The 20,790-nt window shown below is 37.7% G+C and overlaps 1 protein-coding gene across 10 annotated transcripts in view; it reads right to left on the bottom strand.

Annotated features, from left to right (window-relative positions):
- Window positions 1-20,790, bottom strand: part of AKT3 (AKT serine/threonine kinase 3) — a 309,052-nt gene that overhangs the window by 42,058 nt on the left and 246,204 nt on the right. For all 10 annotated transcript variants that reach the window (XM_025430554.3, XM_025430551.3, XM_049112398.1 and 7 more), the window contains 2 exons: window positions 18,846-18,974; window positions 6,513-6,727 (listed from right to left, as the gene is read on the bottom strand). In XM_025430554.3, coding sequence (XP_025286339.1) covers window positions 6,513-6,727; window positions 18,846-18,974 — 344 coding nt within the window. The remainder of the gene's footprint in view (window positions 1-6,512; window positions 6,728-18,845; window positions 18,975-20,790) is intronic.

The following is a 20,790-nucleotide window of genomic DNA, read 5'->3' on the forward strand; positions in this document are numbered from 1 at the left end:
TTTTTTCTTAAAGATTTTATTTATTTATTCATGAGAGACACACAGAGAGAGGCAGAGACACAGGTAGAGGGAGAAGCAGGCTCCTGCAGGGACCCCGATGTGGCATTCGATCCCAGGACCCCGGGATCATGACCTGAGCTGAAGGTATATGCTCAACCACTGAGTCATTCAGGTGCCTCTATAAACCATATTTATTTTGATTAAGATTCAGATTAAACTGCATCCTTGCTACCATAAATTCCAAACTAACTAAGTAATTAGTTAGAAAAAGCAACTTGTACAGTGATTGTTAATAGATAGAAACGTGAGGGCTATTTTCATACCTCAAATGAATTTCCACAGAAATGACATCACTAATCTAGGAAATACCACTGCTACATAATTTATTATGCAAAGCGCAATACACACTATGAATTTAAAGATGTTCCCCCCAGCTTTGCAGGTATTCTTACTTAACGGAGAGTGGGCACAGTGTGAAATTCAGGTGCTTTCTGGCTTCCTAAGCTTCCTATAGTTCATACTAGTTACTATGAAGAAGGAATGAAAAAAGAAAAAAATAACCCACAGAGGGAAGCAAGGAGGGAGTGAAAGAGAGAAGGGGGAAAAAAAAGAATGTGGAAAGAACAAGAAAAAGAAAGGAAAGGAAATCCATTTAAATCTGGATCAATACAGCAAGCTTTCTCTGTTCTTGCTCATGGCTACTAGGGACAGTGTGTGCCCATAAATGTTTAAGAGCCAGCAATCCAGGCAAAATGATGCATGTGCAATATTACATGTGCAGATTATATAGATATGTTTGTTATAATTTTACAGATAGAAAGGACACAAGGCACAAAATTTATTAAGAATAATAAAATATAGAATGCCCTTTTCTCTAAAGTAGCCAAGTGATGCTCACAGAAAACATTTGTTAATTTTGCTAAACTTGAAAGCCACTAACTGACTTAGGAGGAGCTCCAACACAAATACTGGCTGTTCGTGTCATTTGTGGTGAGAGTGAAACAACAAAGACACACAGTCAGACTTTCCCTGGCTTGTCAGTTATAGGAGTGACTTCTTTGATGAATGGTGAATCATCTTGGAACAGTGGAAGAATAATCTCATTTTGGAGTGCTATTCACAGTGTTATGCATACAGACAAAACAAACTTTAAAATGTAATCTGTGGGGCACCTGGAGGGGCTCAGTCAGTTAAGTGTCTTATTCAATTTCAGCTCAGGTCATGATCTCCGGGTCATGAGCTCTGGGCTGAGCATGCAGCATGCTTAAGGTTCTCTCTCCTCCCTCCCCCTTCACCTCTCTCCCCTGCATTCTCGGTTCTAAAAAAAAAAAACAAAAACAAAAAAACACAGAAATAAAAATGTAATCTGTGTTATTAACATCTTCTCTATTAGTTTCTAAAGTCTAAACAATCAACAAAACAATAAAGCAAGCCCTGACTTACAAAGTTTGCCAACTTTGGTGATATAAATACTCCCCCATGGCTAATCTCAAGTAAGCAACCTGATGTCACTGACACAGAAGTGGGAAGAGGTGCACTCTAGAAGCAGGTCGTTACATAGTATTTCTGTACAGACACACAGATAAAAGCAACCTCAAAAACACTGAAAAGAGTAAAATTTAACAAAATTATTAAAGACTGATGACTTGAGTATTTATTACTTTTGTTTTTAATGTACTTGATTTGATTCGTATGTTTATAAAATTTGATTTTTAACAATGACTGTATTAAACAATCAGCTCACAAAATCCTTGAAGTTTAACATCTGGTTTTCATGAGTTGGTACATGCCAACTCCCACACAACACTGGGTAGGAAGAAACACAAATAGGTCATAATAAACAAGCAATACTACAATCTAACAGTGCTAGCTATTATTAGGTATAAGGAATACACGAACTGGGGAAGAATCCAGGATTCCCTGACACACAGTCAGAGAGGAAAATACAACCAACTTATATCTGAGTATCTGTAGTCATGATCCATGGTTCCCACAATCTAGGTCTCCTGTCCTCAGATCATACAGAACGAACCACAGCACTTACAGGGAACTTCTAGACTGGACCAGATGGTACTAGCAGTGTTCGGTGTTCGTATGCAGGACTTTCTGACTGGCGGCTCTGTATTTAGTTAATGCCAGCACTCCACCCCCTGGCCTGGCTCTTTCTTTCTCTATTCCAAGTTGTATGTGTCCCTCCCTGGCTGGGCTGCAAATTCTTCTGACGGCAGAGACTGGTACTGGATGATCCAAAAAGCATTCTGAGCTTCTACTTAGGGAGCCAGAAAAACAGAGACACCAAAATATGCGCTGAAAAGAATTTAACTTCCCAAAGTATGCATCAAAGTGGTCTGTGTGAGCTCATGGTATTCTCTTACCCTTACGCTATTGTTTTCATTTTGAATGACAAATGAGATGATGGGGGAGGTGGGAGCTGGGCGTAGAGAACCATAATCATTTTGTAAATAGAAGGTTTTAATCCAGCTTCAGTTATTCATTTTATGTCACCCCTCTGTTCTCTAGCAATAGCTTGGCTTTGGACATTGCCAGCATTTAATCTATATTTATCAAATACATAAAAAACTAAAGTATCAGCCATGAGTACTATGCGAAGTCTAAGAATATAATCTTAGACTGCCATTTTAGAAGCTGGGAGAGATTCTTTAACACGAACTTCCTCCAAGTGTGAAACTGTCAAAAATTTCAATGTCAATGACTCCCTAATACACAATTTAAGACTTCAAAATAATATCAAAATATGATTTGCACTAAGATATTTATGTCTAAGAATAGTAAACTCCAATATCAGAATGCCAAACTAAATCCTCAGCTACTATGGGTTCTTCATTATTAGGAACATCATGGAATGTGTATTTTCCTGGTGCTACTGATTGCACTGTGAGGTCATGTTTTCCCCATAAACTGCATAGAGGGACTAAGGAGATTCTAACAGAATGAACATAAAGTAATGGAGAGTAAGAAATAAAGGCAAAAATCACAAGTGACCCTTTGGGAGAACTGACAGAAATTCAGTAAAGAGTATCAGAAAAATTCGTCAGTATTTCAAACTTTGAATAGGAAGAATAATGAGATCTACCATAACACTATCTTATTACACTTCCAAAGACTTCAGGGTTCAGTCCTTTAGTGGCTTTTATCTTTTTTTCTACCTTTTAAATTCTTTTTTTTTTTTTTAAGATTTATTTATTTATTTATTCAGAGAGAGTGAGAGAGAGGCAGAGACACAGGCAGAGGGAGAAGCAGGCTCCATGCAGGAAGCCTGACGTGGGACTCCAGGATCACACCCGGGGCTTCGGGCGGCGCTAAACCGCTGCACCACTGGGGCTGCCCTCTACCTTTTAAATTCTGATGTTTCCCCGGATTCCGTCCTCGGGCCTCTTCCCATTGTATAAGTCTGTCCCAACTATTCTCATGGCTCCAGCTGTCTCTGAGACGTCCGTGGGTCCCCAAACCACATAGCCAGCCACTGTGTGTCTACTAAACACTGGCAGGATTTTCGACTGCCAGCTTCACGCTTTCATCCAGGTTTTCTTATAGATCTGACTTGGAACAGCCAAAGTGAGTAGCAGCATCCTTCCCACAAGCCTCCTTTGCCTGTGTTCCCTGTCTGTTAATAACACTCCATTCTCCAAACGGGTCACCGGAGTTAGGCATCCCTCCACCCACCACCTCCACTCCTTCCCCTTCCTCACCATTTCTACTTAATTGTTCACAAAGTCCGAATGACTGCTCCTTTACCATGGCCCCTGGAAGGACCCCATCCTTTATCTGGACAATCCCTTACACATTCTCAAGGGCTCTGCCTACCTGCCCCAGGCCCTTCCGTGTTTTAATTCATCCAAGACAAAGCTGCCAGTTACCTTTCATAACACAAATCCAATTACACTATTGCTTACTTTTAATAATTCAGTGGCTTTTTATCCCCTTCTGAATAAAGGGTAAATATTTTCTAAGAAGCATAAAGTCTTTGCAATCTACCATTCCAGCTTCCTCTCCCAGTGTTACCCAACTCAGTCTACACTCTAGTCACTGAACTTCTCAAATGGCACGTTCACTTGCAATTCTAGATTCCTTCCCACATCAGTTTCTCTGCATGAACACCTTAGCAGACAACAACCCTTCCCATCACCACCCCCAGCTAATAATTTCAACAGGCCTGAGCATCTGTGAATACCCGTTCTGTGTCCCACATTATTCTATGAACATTGAGAGCAGAGCTTCTTTGTCTTGCTTATCCTTGCATTCCTGATACTTTAATGCGACATCTGCCCTAAATGAAAACAGCAAATCATTGAAAATACCCCGCCTTTCCTTTAGATTAATCCCAACCTCTACGTGGCCAAACCTTCAGGGGTTGTCCTACACATGGGCCACTATCATTCTAGAAATTTTCCTCATGTTTCCTCAACAATTATCTAGTATCTGCTACTTGTTTCCTCCTCCCTGCCCTGGGGATAGGGGGAGGGGTGGGGAGTCGAGATAGGAAAAGGAATGAGAGACACAGACAGGAAAAAACACAAATATAAGTGTGTTTTACCAGCTCCTTACAGAAGGGGCCATCAAGTTACCTGAAGGAGTCTGGAAAGGATGGCTAAAAATCCATTGCCTTGAAATCCAAGCCAAATATTAGATCCCCAAATCAAGTAGATAAAATGGAAATCCTAGCTCTGTTTAAAGATCACCTATCACCAAGTGCTGTCCCTTACATTACTTGTGAAGTAATCACACTAAATGGAACACGTTTCAAAACTTGAACCAACTATAAAATGGATGCACTGCAAATAAGACACAAGAGAGGGTAGCCCTGGTGGCTCAGCGGTTTAGCACCACCTGCAGCCCAGGGTGTGATCCTGGGGACCCGGGATCCAGTCCCACGTCAGGCTCCCTGCATGGAGCCTGCTTCTCCCTCTCCCTCTGCCACACTCTGCCTCTCTCTCCTGTGTATTCTCATGAATAAATAAGTAAAATCTTTAAAAAAAAAAAAAAAAAGGGATCCCTGGGTGGCGCAGCGGTTTGGCGCCTGCCTTTGGCCCAGGGCGCGATCCTGGAGACCCGGGATCGAATCCCACGTCGGGCTTCCGATGCATGGAGCCTGCTTCTCTCTCTGCCTGTGTCTCTGCCCCCCTCTCTCTCTCTGTGACTATCATGAATAAATAAATAAAATCTTTAAAAAAAAAAAAAAAAAAAGACACAAGAGAAATACCAAGTAGGCACCAAGAAAGTTGATTACTCTGGTTCCACAGGAATTTGCTGTAGGGTAAATCACTTAACCTCTCCAGGCCTCACTTTTGTCCTCAATCAAATGTAAATGAAAATAAACTCTACCTATCAACTGCAAGGCTACCAAAACAGCAAAAAGCACAAAACAGATGCAAATGCCCTGAAAAAGACAACCTGAAATCACTCTATAAATACTAGGTAAACTCTCCATTACCAGGATCACAAAACACAGTTTTGAGAGGTTCTTCACGAAGCAAAAGGATGGTGTTCTCTTTTATTATGTTTGCTTATTTCTGCCAAAGGTAAAATCACGATCCTCGTGAACTTAGAAGCTAGAAGTGTGTGATGGAAACCATCTAGAAGGTAAACTAAACCCACATTTGAGGATTCATTTATTCCTTCCTTCATTAATTCAGTCTGTCAATAAATAGAAAATGGGCAGCAACCAAAAATAGAACTTTGTAAAAACACATTATGTGAGGGAAGATTTGACATTAAAATATTGAAATCTATCCTCAAGATGCTTAATAGCTAAGTGATTTTCAGGGCAATGCTGATATGCCTATAAATTGACAGGAAAGGATGGCTCCGTACATGTATACACAAACACAGATTATAGGACATTTTTACAGTAATAGTCATTTCATATATGACTTACAAATTGTATGTGTAAATGAATATACAAATATGAACAAAGAATACTACAGTTCGCTAATTAAACAAAGGGCTGTAGGACTCTTTAGGTCACAGTTGTAGCTACAAAAGAAAAACAAATCTTGTAAAGATATGTTGCCATTAATCCTCTCAGTCACACAGGGAAAAGAGTATCTTCAAATGGCAAACAAAAAAAGTAGTAGGGCATGTTAACACAGGTTGGAACTAGAAGAGAGTAGAGAGCATGGCTATCCTTTTTATTATGTAAATAAGCATAAATATAAAGGCCCAGAGACTGAAAGGAAAGAAAAAGGGGAGGGATACTTCCTATCCCCACAATAGCAGGTATCAGGGCAATTAAGAAATTGTTCGCTCACAATATGGATAAACCCCTCAAAATCCTTATTTGGTAAAATGTGAATAAATTTCCAAGTTAGGAAAGAGTTACAGAAATTTAAAAAATCTTCTCTATAATGCAGTTAAAAATAAGTCAGTATTTCCATGGAAAGATGTCTCCACCAAATACACTGCTCCTTGGAGTTATATTTGAATTAATTTACACATCAGAATCTCTATAACCACATTCATCAGTAACCCATTGAGTGTCATTTGTGGCTTACCGTTTATTTGGATCCTTTATCAAGAGCCCCGAAAGCAATGATTTTGCATCTGAAGAGAGTGTTCGAGGGAATTTAATGTCTTCCATTAGTATTAGTTCAAAAAGCTTCTCATGATCCTGATTGTAGAAAGGTAACCTCCCACACATCATTTCATACATGACGACCCCCAGTCCCCACCAATCCACGGCTCGGCCATAGTCATTGTCTTCTAACACCTAAGAGGGAAACCAGTGAAAAGATTCATTATTGCACATTAACTTTTAGAGCAATATTTACAAAACGTACGAATTTTACATCTAAGTGAATCCTAACCTGCAAAGCCTAGGTAGGCTATTCTGATATCTTCACATTTAAACTAGAAAGGATCCCACAAAAGACAAGAATTACATCAGAGATGTGAAGTGTTCAATACATGTCCTGAAGTGGCCAGTGTATGAGAAAGGGGACAGGCCATGCAGCAAATTCCAAGTAAATGACAATGCAGGGTTCACATGAAAATTGTTTGCAATTTGTTTTCTCTGAGGCCTACTGAACTTTTCACTCTGGTTCCACTAATGTGGACTTCAAGTAATTCAAGTCATGCTGACTGAGCATACGAGGAACCTTATACTCTCTTGCATGAAGGAGAACTAAGTAACTCCAATCAAACTGTGAAAGACAGAAGTCATGTAGGAGGAGTCCTACAGACAGACGAGTTCAGGGCAAGGCAAACAAGATGATCAAGCTGAAAACTTCTGGAGGCCCCTATGTGTTTAAACTCTTTAAGGAAATAGTCAACAAAGTGGATATAAAGATTTACCATTTGGAGTGTGTCCAAAACTTTAGTACCTCACAATAAAATTTCTGTTAAACACAAACAACAAAAATCACGGATGCAGTTTGTCTCTGGTATATGCCCTTAAACTTATTTCCCAAAATACATTCCACGCAAAATAAATTTAGAAAGAAAGAATAGAACAATATCAGGGTATGTTAGAGCCACCTATTCAAATTGAGGCATAATAATTTGCCATTTGTCTCAGGAAAGTGTTGGTTTTTACCTTTTTTATTAGGTATGTTCCTTGTCTAATGCAATTTTTTTCATCTATTTGAATCTATTAATATATTTTTTAAAAGATTTTATTTATTTGAGAGAGAAAGAGGGAGAGCATGCAAGCAGGTATTGAGGCAGAAGAAGAGAGAGAATCTCAAGCAGACTCTCCATTGAGCAGGAAGCCTGACTCGAGGCTCAATCCCAGGACCCTGAGATCATGACCTGAGCCAAAGGCAGACACTTAACTAAATGAGCCACCGAGGTGCCCCAGGGTCTTTCAATATTTTGTTTTAAATTACTGTATCTGAATAACCTTAAACCCTACTTTTATTTGATTCTCTTAGCTTTGGGATAAATAGAGCAAGAAAACCATACCCGTGAAATTTATCAATTAAAAACATAACCGATTACATAAGAATTTGATACAGAACTAGTGTACATGTTCTAAACTTTCTTGGCTCGAGTTAAGTAAGTTGTTGAAGATTACCCCATGTGACCTTTACTTAAAATTTACCAACAACTTCATAGAATTGTACATGGTATGTTTGACAGTTATACTATGATTACCTACGGACACTACGAAAGGCTTGGTAGACAGTGTATTTATATGCATGGAGAATGTAATTTTGAGAAAAAAACTATGTTACTTAATTCAGCAATGTTTTTCAAATGTTATGATGAGAAGATTTTTAATTCAGTTGTATTACAGTTCCAAGACAACACAGGAACTGCATTTGCAAGATATGAACAGGAGTCTAGTTCCTGTGTCTTTTCCGAAAATCTTCTGTAGAGTAACAATCTAAGCAAAATATTTTGGGGAAGAATAACAAATTCTAGTTTTCCCCTTTGGCTAAAAATATTTCAAATTTCTACTTGTTTGAAATGAATAACGTAAAAACACACAGAAAAGAAGAAATAAGCTAAAGAAGCAGAAAAAATTCAGCTTGTATACTTAACTTCAGTGAAAGGAAATGTACGTATGATTTTTAAATACCAGTGACTTTTGATTATTCAAGAATCTATCTCCTGTCCAATTAGTAGAATGTACTGTTTGTGGGCCTGAATCGAAGAGATCAGGATTTTACCTAACGACAGACAATTTTAAAATCTAAGTAACCTTTTACTGAGTTCCTACAACACCAACAAAACAGTGGCACATGCGAAAAAGAGCCAAATGTGGTTTTTAACCTCTTTTTTCATAAAACCATAAAAAGCATAAAAGCTGGATTAACTGCTTCCCGAACCCACATTTCACCAGCCGGGTTCTCATCCCCAGCTGGCAAAACTGGCAATCCTTTATTTTTGTTTAAATACCTGGTTTGCAGCCAGAAGGGAAAGTGAGCACATAAAAAAGGGGTTTTATTTTTGAAGAGAAAAAAGCAACTGAAAAATAAAACTATATTGTAAAAAAATCTGTTTGATAAAATAAAATATATTTTATTTAGCTTTGTAAAATGACCACTGATTCTCAAAATAAGTGGTTTTGCTTCTGAACATACGGGGGTTAATGAATATATATATACATAACGCCACAATGACTGTGTGCTCTATTACTTTGAACTGAACAAGTCTGATGTAATATATTCTCCTATCGACATGTGAAACCCAGCAATGTTGAGGAGAAAAAAACCCTAAAAACTCAGCCAGCCCTCTTTATCTAAGAGTCTTTGTTATCAATTATAAAGAAAGATTTCTCCAAACAGCTGGAAGATGAAATACACAAGGAATGAAAATAAAAGTGATCATATTTTACATGTGGATACAGTATATAAAACATGTAACACCACTATTCAGATATCTTTTCTCTCCCTAAATCTAAATTATCTCAGAAGACAGTACTTCAAAATGCTCTAGAAATTTGAGTGAAATTAAAATCCACAGCCTCCTTTATATATATATATATATATATATATATATATATTTTTTTTTTTTTTTTTTTTTTATGATAGTCACACAGTGAGAGAGAGAGGCAGAGACACAGGCAGAGGGAGAAGCAGGCTCCATGCACTGGGAGCCCAATGTGGGATTCGATCCCGGGTCTCCAGGATCGCGCCCTGGGCCAAAGGCAGGCGCTAAACCGCTGCGCCACCCAGGGATCCCTATATTATTTCTTAAAGAGATTTTTTTCTCCCTTACTCAAAGCACATATTTTTCCCCAAATTACAGTAACATATAATATTCACATTCTTTAACCTAAGAGTTGCAATTCCTTCTGGCTACTTCTGATGATTTTCCCCCCTAGAAAAAAGGCCATTATACTTCCTGGTTATCAGGAGAGCAGATCCAAAAGGTAGGATAATTGGTAACACGGAGGCCCAACAATGGCAAAGTGGATTTCAACTCCATTGCCATGAGACTGATCATATAATTTGGATATAAATGCAAATCAAAACCTGCTCCTAGAGAAACAACCCACTGAAAGACTTGTCTTGAAGGATTAATCTAAAGAAAGTGTCCCTTTTCCACAAAATCATTGATTTTGTACATTTTATTTTTTTATTTTGTACATTTTAAACTGAACTCAAGGTTTCAATATGAATGCAGACATTTGGTATTTCCTTTTAACCCTATTATCTCTGTCACCACAGAGGTAGATTTACTTTGTAACTACATTTAATGCAAAAGATAGACATAAAGAACAAGAGGTGATTTGGAACCCTAAAAGTAATGTAAATATTAAACAATGATAAGAGGTCACATCGAATCAGCATCCAAACAGAACCCAAAGGCTAGGAAACAAGGCTGAGTTTCCATTTTTCTACCAGGAGCCATTTTTCTACCAGAAAGCTTCACTTTCTGATATAATAAAACTGGTTTCAAAGAGGTCATAGCAGGTATCCATTACTATTAAATATTCTGGTAATATCTGATGAATATTTGGTACTATTTGAGGTAGATGCTTCCACATCTAAAAACAGCCAGATGAGTTAAACAGAAATCAGCAAGAGTGGCTCCTGAATGGTTACAAATTTCAAGAATGACATCAAATTATAAACTATGTATTTTAAAACGGTACCATTGGTTAAAGTTCCCAACGCTGAATACTTATTTGGCTGATGGGCACTTTCAAAAACAATATTCCCTCCAGTATTCTTTTACCAACCAGGACTTACTGGAAGACTGGAGGCCACCAGGCCACACAATGCACCTAAGGCAAGCGATTATAAGGAGGGGATGCATGCCCCTAAGTGGCTTGCTGCTCAATCAATAATCCAGACAGAACAGATGGGGGAAAAAATTAAACATCCAAACAAACTGTCTGTACACCTATGTTGTGAAAGTAAACTGCGAGCTTGCATGAACCAATTTACCACTAATTCAAAAACGAGTTTTTCCCCCTGGTAACCTTGTATTTCAGGTAATGGGTATGCATGTATTTTCTATATAAACATACATTTCTATACTTTGTCATTTGTGGAAATCCTTTACGTATCCTTATCATCATAGGAATCTGCTTTAAAAAAAAAACAAAAAAGGGGCACCTGGGTGGCTCAGCAATTGAGCCTCTGCCTTCGGCTCAGGGCATAGTCCTGGGGTCCTGGAATCGAGTCCCACATTGGGCTCCCCGCAGGGAGCCTGCTTCTTCCTCTACCTATGTCTCTGCCTCTCATGAATAAATAAATAAAATCTTTTTTTAAAAAAAAGGGAGGGTTGTTAAGTCTTCTGATCCAGATTCTAAAATGTACGGCAGCTTCAGGGGAAGTATGTATTTCATGAGAATTATGAATTCCAAGGTTTCTCAGTATTTTCTTCATAAATACAGATTTTCTGCCTGGAGCTTCACTGCTCTGTTAATTCTCAAGAGACTGAAACTGTACAGGCCACTAGCTCTTGTAAGCTGTATGCTCTGTCCTAGCACATACACCTCAGTACAGCTGACCGCGCGCTCTCTAAAGCAATCTCTGGCTAGCACAGGCAACACGCTTGAACAAGATGCAACGCTAGTGGCCGAATCACTCTTATGCACAGCTTCCCAGAAATTTCTCAACTTCCCTGGTATCCCGGAACAACAGACATCAAGGGATTTCAGGAAACTGGGGCCTTTGCCACTGAAGTTAAAACAGCTGATGTAACATACTACAGGCAATCACCAGCATGCAGCCAGTTGGGGTGGATTTTGTCTCTGTTCTTATGCTTCAGAGAATCTACAATTACACTTTATGCTTAACCTAGAATCATCCTAAAGCACTGAATGCAAATATTCATACTGTTAAAGCCAAAACACTGTACATAGCTGAGAAGAACTTTAGGTGAAAACTAGCCGCCACAGGAACTGACTGGCCTCTGGGGAAGGAGCCCCAACTTACTGACACCAAGAGACCGTCAAAGTTGAACTAGAAATATTATTTTCATTTATATTTAAATAATATCCAATTTGGGGAGAAAGTGAGATGATTTTTTTCTTTTATTTATTTATTTATTTATTCGTAAGAGACACAGAGAGAGAGAGAGAGAGAGAGAGAGGCAGAGACACAGATAGAGGAGAAGCAGGCTCCATGCAGGAAGCCCGATTCAGGACTCGATCCCGGGACTCCAGGATCATGCCCTGGGTTGAAGGCAGGAGCCAAACCACTGAGCCACCCAGGGATCCCCTGGGATGATTTTTAATATTATCCAGAAACAATATAAGCAGTAAGCCGACTCACAACAGTTTCAAGTCCTTAACTATGCTTATACGTGAACAGACAATGATCTACCTGAACTAATGACCATGCTCCTTCACTTCATTTCTGCCTTAATATTGATGAATCCTTTCTGGAGCCATTCAGGAGGATGAAGGTTTTCAAAAAGGCCTTAAGAGGATGAGTGTTGCATGAATTATAAATACATAAAGTAAGGATGCACACAGTATAAGAAGGGCTACTAAAACTTTGTATTTTTACAAAATGCTTAGGCATTTCAGGACTTAGTTTCATAATCTGTTAGATGTAGTAGAATTTCATCCAAGGGATCAGCAAACTGCAACTGTGTGCTACTATTTTGACCTATGGATTAAATGTGCAAACACATGTTAACTTGGACTCATTCATCTCTTAAAATCTCCAAGAGACAATACTGACAAGAACCCATGTAATGATGTCTTTTACATCTATTCTTTGTTGCATTTAAGATAAATACATACAAATTCCATTTCATACCTTTAAATCAAGTTGGGGATCTAACTGCTCCCCACGTCTATACCACTCTGTGCTAGCAACTACCTTTATTCTTAATTTATGGATGCTCCCAGTTCATTCGGAACAAGTGACTGTGTATCTCTGGCTTTAAATTTCTAAGAAATTTAACATCCATTTGTGCTACTACCTCTATAGCATCACGATAACTTCAAGCAAAATCTTTTTCTTAAAATCATCAGCAAAATATTCTGGTCTCTTTCAGATATTTTCAAATTATACATTATACGAAAGATAGTAAAGGTGATAGGCTTCAAAAGACAAGGGAATAAAATGACAGCAAGTGAACGTTTTCTATAAATGAGGTTCTGAAAACTAAGAACACATCAAACAATGCATCTTTAGACATTGGAAAAAAATATTTTACACTTACATGAAATCAAATTATGTATATATTTTTTCTGAATATCAACCACAACTCGATACTATGTATTTTCCAACAGCCAAGCCATTTTTCTGCAATCTTTTTGTTAGTTCTAACTTGATTATCAAATAATTTTTATTTTTACACTATTACAGAAGTGCATTTCTCTAGGTTTCCAAAACCACCTTATTCAACCTTCCCCATCTGTCACCATCTGCTTCTTTTTAGCATGTACTTTTTTGTGTGATCACATAAGCATGTGAAAAATAACTAACATTCAGATGATTATCTGCTGGTACATTTGAGGACTGGGCATAATAAAAGTGAACTGCCAAAACGTACTTAACACTTTTAATTTTGTTGGGTCTTGCATGTAAGCTACATTTGATTTTCAAACTGTTTTACAGTTGGAAAGTTGATCAGGTACTGCTAACTCAAGAGCAAAGCTGAGACTAAATAATTAGCACTGCATAAAATGGTTTGGATTCACTGAGAGCCAAATCAAATAATAAAATTTAACAGTAAGATTTTATATGTGATTTCCAGTTTCTTTTATGATTTCTCGGTTGAAAATACAGTATCAATCACAAAAACAAAATCTCCTCAAAATATATTATTGTCCATAATGTATGGCAGGTGAAGTTTCTTTCTTTCTAATATAGGAAAGAGCAAAAACATGTTCATTTACAACCACAGACAGTAATGCATTTTTAGAGATGTGGGACACTAAATGCATACTTTATACATCTGTTAGGACTTTATTTCTTCAACCTCTTAAAAAAAAAGACATGATTTTTTTCCTTTAACAATAAATATCTCTAATTCTTCATCAAAAGAGATAAGAGAACAAATACTTGTAAATACTTTTTCCCAGAAATGGCATTTTTATATCGTAAGAGTCATCTTTCCTGGTGTTCTCTGGAGCAAGAAAAAGCTTAAGTTTACTTAAAATTTGTTTTTAACATCAGCTATGACTAACATCTCGGACAGCTAACAATCGGTTTTGACTTGATTGCTAAGTCTTTTTTGAAGTATATTTTCATATATCCTTAAGTAGCAAAGCATTTCTGCCAGATTAGATTAAGACAATGGAAAAGGCAGGGGGTGACCACCGCTAGATGAAGCACAGGTGACACTGAGACCTCTCCATAATGTGTAAACAAGTCTTGTGTAGGAAGAGAAAACGCTGACAGTGAACCAGGGAAACAGTGATCAGGAACGTATTCCAGGTCTGACAAGCAACTACAACTTAGACACCATGAAGAAAGTCTGGCACTGATGATGGAATGTACTAGAAATTTCAAGGTTTAAGAAAAGTGAGAGACACCATCTGAAGGGAAGAGACTGGTTTCAGCTCTTGCCCACCCCTCTAACTCTGATCATGTTGATCTGATGACATTATTGCCTGGCTCTCAATTCAAAAGTGACTTTTCTTTATCCAAGAGATCAAACCTCAACTCCTTTGCATTCCAGTCCCCATCTCTCTGCCCTATCTCCTGTCCTCCTGCTTCCCGTTCACTGCCACTGGACCCTCCCTGAAGGCCTACCCACCCTCCCACTACACTTCTCCTCCCACTATGGTGGGCATAACTCTAGTAAAGCAATTATTTTCTTGCACAGTAATGATTGTTTTCTGTCTCTCTTTTTTTTAAAGATTTTATTTATTCATGAGACACACACACACACAGAGAGAGAGAGAGAGGCAGAGACACAGGTAGAGGAAGGTAGAGGGAGGTAGAGGGAGGGAGAAACTCCATGCAGGGAGCCTGATGTGGAACTCCTGTTGTGGGTCTCCAGGATCAGGCCCTGGGCTGAAGGCGGTGCTAAACCGCTGCTCCATGCTATCTGTCTCTTATCACCCGAGTAAACAGCAAGCTACTTGAGGACAAAACCAATTTCTTACTATCTTTGTATTCCCAGCCCCTAACATAACATATGGCACCTAATAAATACTCTGCAAATATCTCTTTAACGAACGAGAATGTTCTTCAGTGAAATGGCCCCTATCAGAGACCAGAGAAAAGAACTTAAAATTCTTGTTCTTAAAAGTAAGAGTAAATACATTCAAAGTTACCCCTATTTAACAAAAATGCAATGATTGACACAAATGCTTAAAATGTAAGAATTTAAATTGCATGAGAAGTTAGTTGTTTCAGGAACTGTCATCCCCAAATGGTAAGGATAGTAAATGGGAAAAAAAGGGGGTTGAGACTGTAATTATAGATCAATACACATCAGCCATGGATACAGAAATAGCTGTTAAAGACCAGACATCTGCAATATTAAAAAAAAGAAAAGAAAAAGGTAAACAGAAATTTCTTACTTGTTTTTAAAAATAAAATGATAATTTCTTGGGAATTATAAAGTTTCAATTTAGAAACAACTGGACTCTTCTTGCATGAAATTCTTGGTTTTGTTCTTCAGCTGATGATATAAGCATGTAAAACAGTACCTTTGCCTCTTAGATCAACTGCTTCTGTATGAAATGTGTTTATCTTCTTCAGAAATAATTTCCCCTGATTGTGACACAACTAATTTTGTTATTCTCAATACACGATAGTATTATCTATGGCGCAGGGATACTTGAACTCCAGAGAAACAAAGAGTGTGTTCTTCATGACATTCACAAAACAACCTTATTCTAGAAAATATGATCTCATATTTGAATAAATAAGGAAAAGTGTTCCGAAAATTTTACCTAATTCATCACAAAAATGGAGGATCTTAAACTCCAGATTTTATAACAGAGAAAAATAATATTGTTGGCAGCCTGCAAGGAAATAATATTTGGAAATGTACTGTCCTTCAAACTATTAGCACTTATTTATATTAGTGCAACATTCTTGAAATGTAATAACAAACTGCTATGAGTTAGGTACAGGTATAGGGAATGCTAGTGTTCTCTATGTATTCCTACTTCTTAATTTCTTTTAATTACCTTTTCCTTTTGAGCATTTATAAAGCATTCATTTTATTTTATTTTATTTTATTTTAATTTTATTTTAATTTATTTATTTATGATAGACATAGAGAGAGAGAGGCAGAGACACAGGAGGAGGGAGAAGCAGGCTCCATGCCGGGAGCCCGACATGGGACTCGATCCTGGGACTCCAGGATCGCGTCCTGGGCCAAAGGCAGGTGCTAAACCGCTGAGCCACCCAGGGATCTCCTAAAGCATTCATTTTAAAAATGACAATTATTCATGTCTATTAAGTGGTCTTGAAATTGTGACTTTGGGGGCCATCATATATGTAGTTAAAATAGGAAGAGTGGCCTTTATGAGATGGACCTAGTTAGACCCCTGATCCTCTTGCTGACAAATCCCTGCTGTGTACAGACTCCATTAAAAAGAGGTTCTGATCCTCAGTTCTCTCACCTTTAAAAAAACCATCTGGGATGCTATCACCAAAGGTCATTCCAAACATGCAACACATATATATAGCAGATGTTCAATAAACTAATATCCATCCACCAAAGATCACTGCCTCCCTGTTTGGCTCCAGCCACACCAATCTTCTTAGAGTTTGAGGGAAGAGTTTCTCAGTTGAGCACGTTAATGTCTCAGGGTTTTACACTAGCTGCTCTATGGGTCTGGAAAGCTTGTCTCCTTTACTTCCACAAGAGCTTTTGCCTTCTTAGCATTCAGGTGTCTGGTCAACCATCACTTCCTTGAGCAGCCTGTCATTAGAAGACTGCATCTTCCAAAGACAACTGCAACAGTGCCTTCTGTGCTCTTCTACAATGGGGACGTGGAGATCGATGTCACCACCCCTTCAACAGGTGTCGGCTCAGACTGCTCAAGCAGTCAGCCTATGACAGAGATAATACATGATTTCCTAAACCAGGCCATAAAGGAGAAGCAATGCACAAATGTTCACAACAGCATTATAGCCCCAAATTGGAAGCAAACCAAATGTTCACTGACTGCTGAACGGATAAACAAGATGTGGCATGTCCATTCAATGGAATATTAGTTGGCTGTTAAAAGGAACAAAGTACCAAGAACATGCTAAAAACATGGATGAATCTTGAAAACACACTATGTGAAAGAAGCCAGGACACAGAACGCAGTAAGAGTAAATACATTCAAAGTATGTATTTACCTAGCCTACAAAGGCTCCCTATTGTAGGATTCCCCTGATATGAAATATCCAGAATAATGACATCTACAGAGACAAAGTAGACTGGTCTGGGTTCTGTTGTCAATGATGAAAATACTGTGGAATCTGACAGTGGTAACAGTTACACACCTGTGTGAATGTAGTAAAAAACCACTGCTGGATTTTATGGTATGTGGCCTGTACTCTAATAAAATTATTACAAATATACCGTGAAAAAGAATTTGCAAAAAACCAACAAAACATTTCTTAATGGTTTACTAGGGGAACAAAAAAGCAAAAACAATGGGAAGCAGCTGGTGACTTGTTCCCTGGGACTTCCACTTTTAGAATCCAAAGCCAGAGAAGTCCAGACCCATGGTGAGGCTGAGGCTCTAGGTCACTGCTCCAGCTGATAGCATGTCATGGTACCAGCAGACTGGAGCATCGACTGCCGGATGAGTGAGGATGCTTCCACGTTCCAGCCTCCAGCCACATGGTCCCAACACTGCTGTAAAGTCCTTCTGGCTGAGGCCCCACATGCTGTGGAGCAGAGATAAGCCATCCTTGCTGTCCCCTGAGTATCCCTGACTCTGAATCAGAGATCACATAAAATGCTTGTTTTTCACTATTACGATTTGGAATGGTTTGTTACAAGGCAATAGTAATTTGAATTCTATCTAAAATAGCTACCATACCACACCCTTCCCTTTATCTAGCTTTATTGCTCTTCCTGACCCTTATATTCATTAGATGACATTATGGTATTTACTTATTTTTATTGTTTTGCTGCAGAGAGCAGGGTCTTTTATGTCTCCTGTAACCACATCACCCAGGCAAATACTTAATACGTAGTTGACACACGATATATATTTATTGAATAAACAAATTAACAAATTATCATGGAACCCTCAGCATGGGGAGGTCACTGTTTGGGACCTCCTTTGGCATGAATTCCAAGATGTAGCTACTGTCATTTCATTAACTTTCCCTATAAAATACTTTCCAATAATGAAGTATGGAAATCCACAATACTATGAATATAAACTGTCTTTGTTTTGATGGAAAATCCAAGATGGCTTATAAAACCGCAAACATTCTTGCTGATGCCATTCGATTATTTGATTTTAATGAATGGATCAAAATGGGCATAATCTAGAAATAAAATGTATATGGCCAAAAATAAGAAGTGACTTACTCTACTGAAGCTATTAGTACCTTTGTGTTCAAAAAATTTAACCGCTACATTATTCTTGCTCTATAATACCATGCTAAACGAGTCAGAGAAAAATAGTTTTGGTTCACATTGGTGGAATTTAAGAAACAAAATAAATGAGCAAAGGGAAAGAGACAAATCAAGAAACAGACTCTTTGTAGTTAAGAACACACTGATGGGTCACCAGAGGGGAGGTGGTGGGAGGATGGATGACATAGGTGATGGTGATTAATAAGAGCCCACTTATCATGAACCGTGAGTCATGTACAGATATGTTGAATCACTATATTGCACACCTGAAACTGATAAAACACTGTATGTTAACTATACCGGAATTAAAAATTTTTAAAAAGTAGTAGGTACTGCAGTGTTTTTTTAAAGCTATATGGTTTACTTCATAAAACATTATGGCCATGTTAGTTTTTCCTATGAATGGAAGCATAGCCTACCTCTGGTGCCAGATACTCTGGTGTGCCACAGAATGTCTTCATGGTGGCTGCATCTGTAATCCCTTCTTTGCAAAGTCCAAAATCTGTAATTTTTATGTGGCCATCTTTATCCAGCATCAAATTCTCCAACTGTGTAGTAAGAAAAATGACATAATTTGTTTTATAGTTTTCAAAAATAGGAAAATACTGCTTTGCAAAATTATTGAATGCTGCGTAAGTTATTTTGGAAAGAGGACATTGCTGTAGTTAATAGAACTTTCAGCACTTACAAACCCTACAGCTTCCTGTCATGTGTAAAAAGAAACATGTTTTATCAAATACTTCATGATGATAAAATTATTGATTTTTTAAACCAATGGCAGTAAGAACCATTATTGTGTAAGTTCTGAGTACTAAAACCTAAGTAACTTTTCAAAGATAACAGCGATCCTTTTTTTTTTTTTCTTAATAAATTGTGATCTAAACAACCCCAAAGAGACGAGCATCTTCTTCTAGATATATACAGAAGGTTTTCTCAACAATTGCTCTTGGGAATCTATTGCTATTATAAAATATTCACTTACAGAAATGTTTTTTGGTGGTTGTTGTAAATCAAACCTAAATCTTATTTTGTAAGGTAAGGCGATATCCTCTTTTTGAAGATCTTTGTAATAAAGAAATACCAACCCTTTTAAACATAAAAAGAAAAAGAATATCAAAGTCAAACATTCAACAGTTAGTGAAAATATATAGCACAAATATTATAAAACTGGAATCTCTTTGAACCCATTAATTCAAAAACACCAAAGAGAATCATGAAGACTTAACCAAAGAACCAAAGAGCAAGATCATTGACCTCAAGTGGAAATTATAAATGTCGGGAGTGGAGGTGGGGAGTGGAGGGAGGAGTTTGTGCAAAATCAATGCAATTAAAAATAGCAAAAATAACTGATCTTTTCCTCCCAATTTGAACCTAAATTTAGGATTATCATCACACAAGTACACATAGGAGTTCTAACTTGTGATCCTGCAGCATTATATAGACAAGGCTCCTAAGCTTCCTCAGTCATATAGATATAACCTAAAGGTACACACAAGAAAATACATACACAAGAAACACGTGACAAATGTATTAGCAGGATAAATGACATTTAACTTAGTTAAGGAGTAATACTGATTCTCCTCCTTTATGTGATGACATATAACAGTGCTTACCTGAACTTCTGAAGTCAATATCAATTTCAAAACAGAACTCCATATAAGAATATAAATAGATATCATATAAAATGTGATATTGTACTTTGTCATATTATCCAAGGTCTTACAAATGAAAAACCAAATACAGTTAAGGAAGCTATATTCACTAAAGAAAACATGAGAAGAGACCTAAGTCCTTGAATATAGTACTTAGATGTGGTTCTGGCTGAACTAAATGCTCAGTGCATGTTTCATGTACTGTACAGACTTCAGGGACATAAGTATGTCTTTCCTTGGTCTATAGGAAGATGAACGAACCCTAAATATATTGTTGACTCTTTCAAAAATATAAGTTCTTTAATTTTATCTAAATTCAGATATCTTGCATCTTCCTTCTGCTCCTCCACTAACTGGAACCTAAAAACCAAGCCTAATTTGCACAGTGGCAACAGGTCCTGAATACTGAAACCAGCCAAAAACATCCAGAAAGAGTCTCTCTATGTCCCTTTCTTCAGATCACCACTGCCTGGCTCTGGTCTTTCTCTTCTTCATGCCTCTTGTTTTCTATCCCTTTTCCTTCTCTTTCAAAAACACCCTCTTCTACTCTTTCCCATCTCGCCCTACTGAGAAGTATATGCCAGAGAGTCTGTCTGTTGAATAAAAAATAAAAACTCAAATTAAATCATAAAATGCTGAAACGTCTTCTGAAAATATTTAATAAATCTCTTTTCATTAACATTATAAAAATTCCTGCTTGTTTTATAAATCA

The sequence above is a fragment of the Canis lupus genome, chromosome 7 (genome assembly GCF_003254725.2).
Source record: "Canis lupus dingo isolate Sandy chromosome 7, ASM325472v2, whole genome shotgun sequence".
Taxonomy (NCBI): domain Eukaryota; kingdom Metazoa; phylum Chordata; class Mammalia; order Carnivora; family Canidae; genus Canis; species Canis lupus.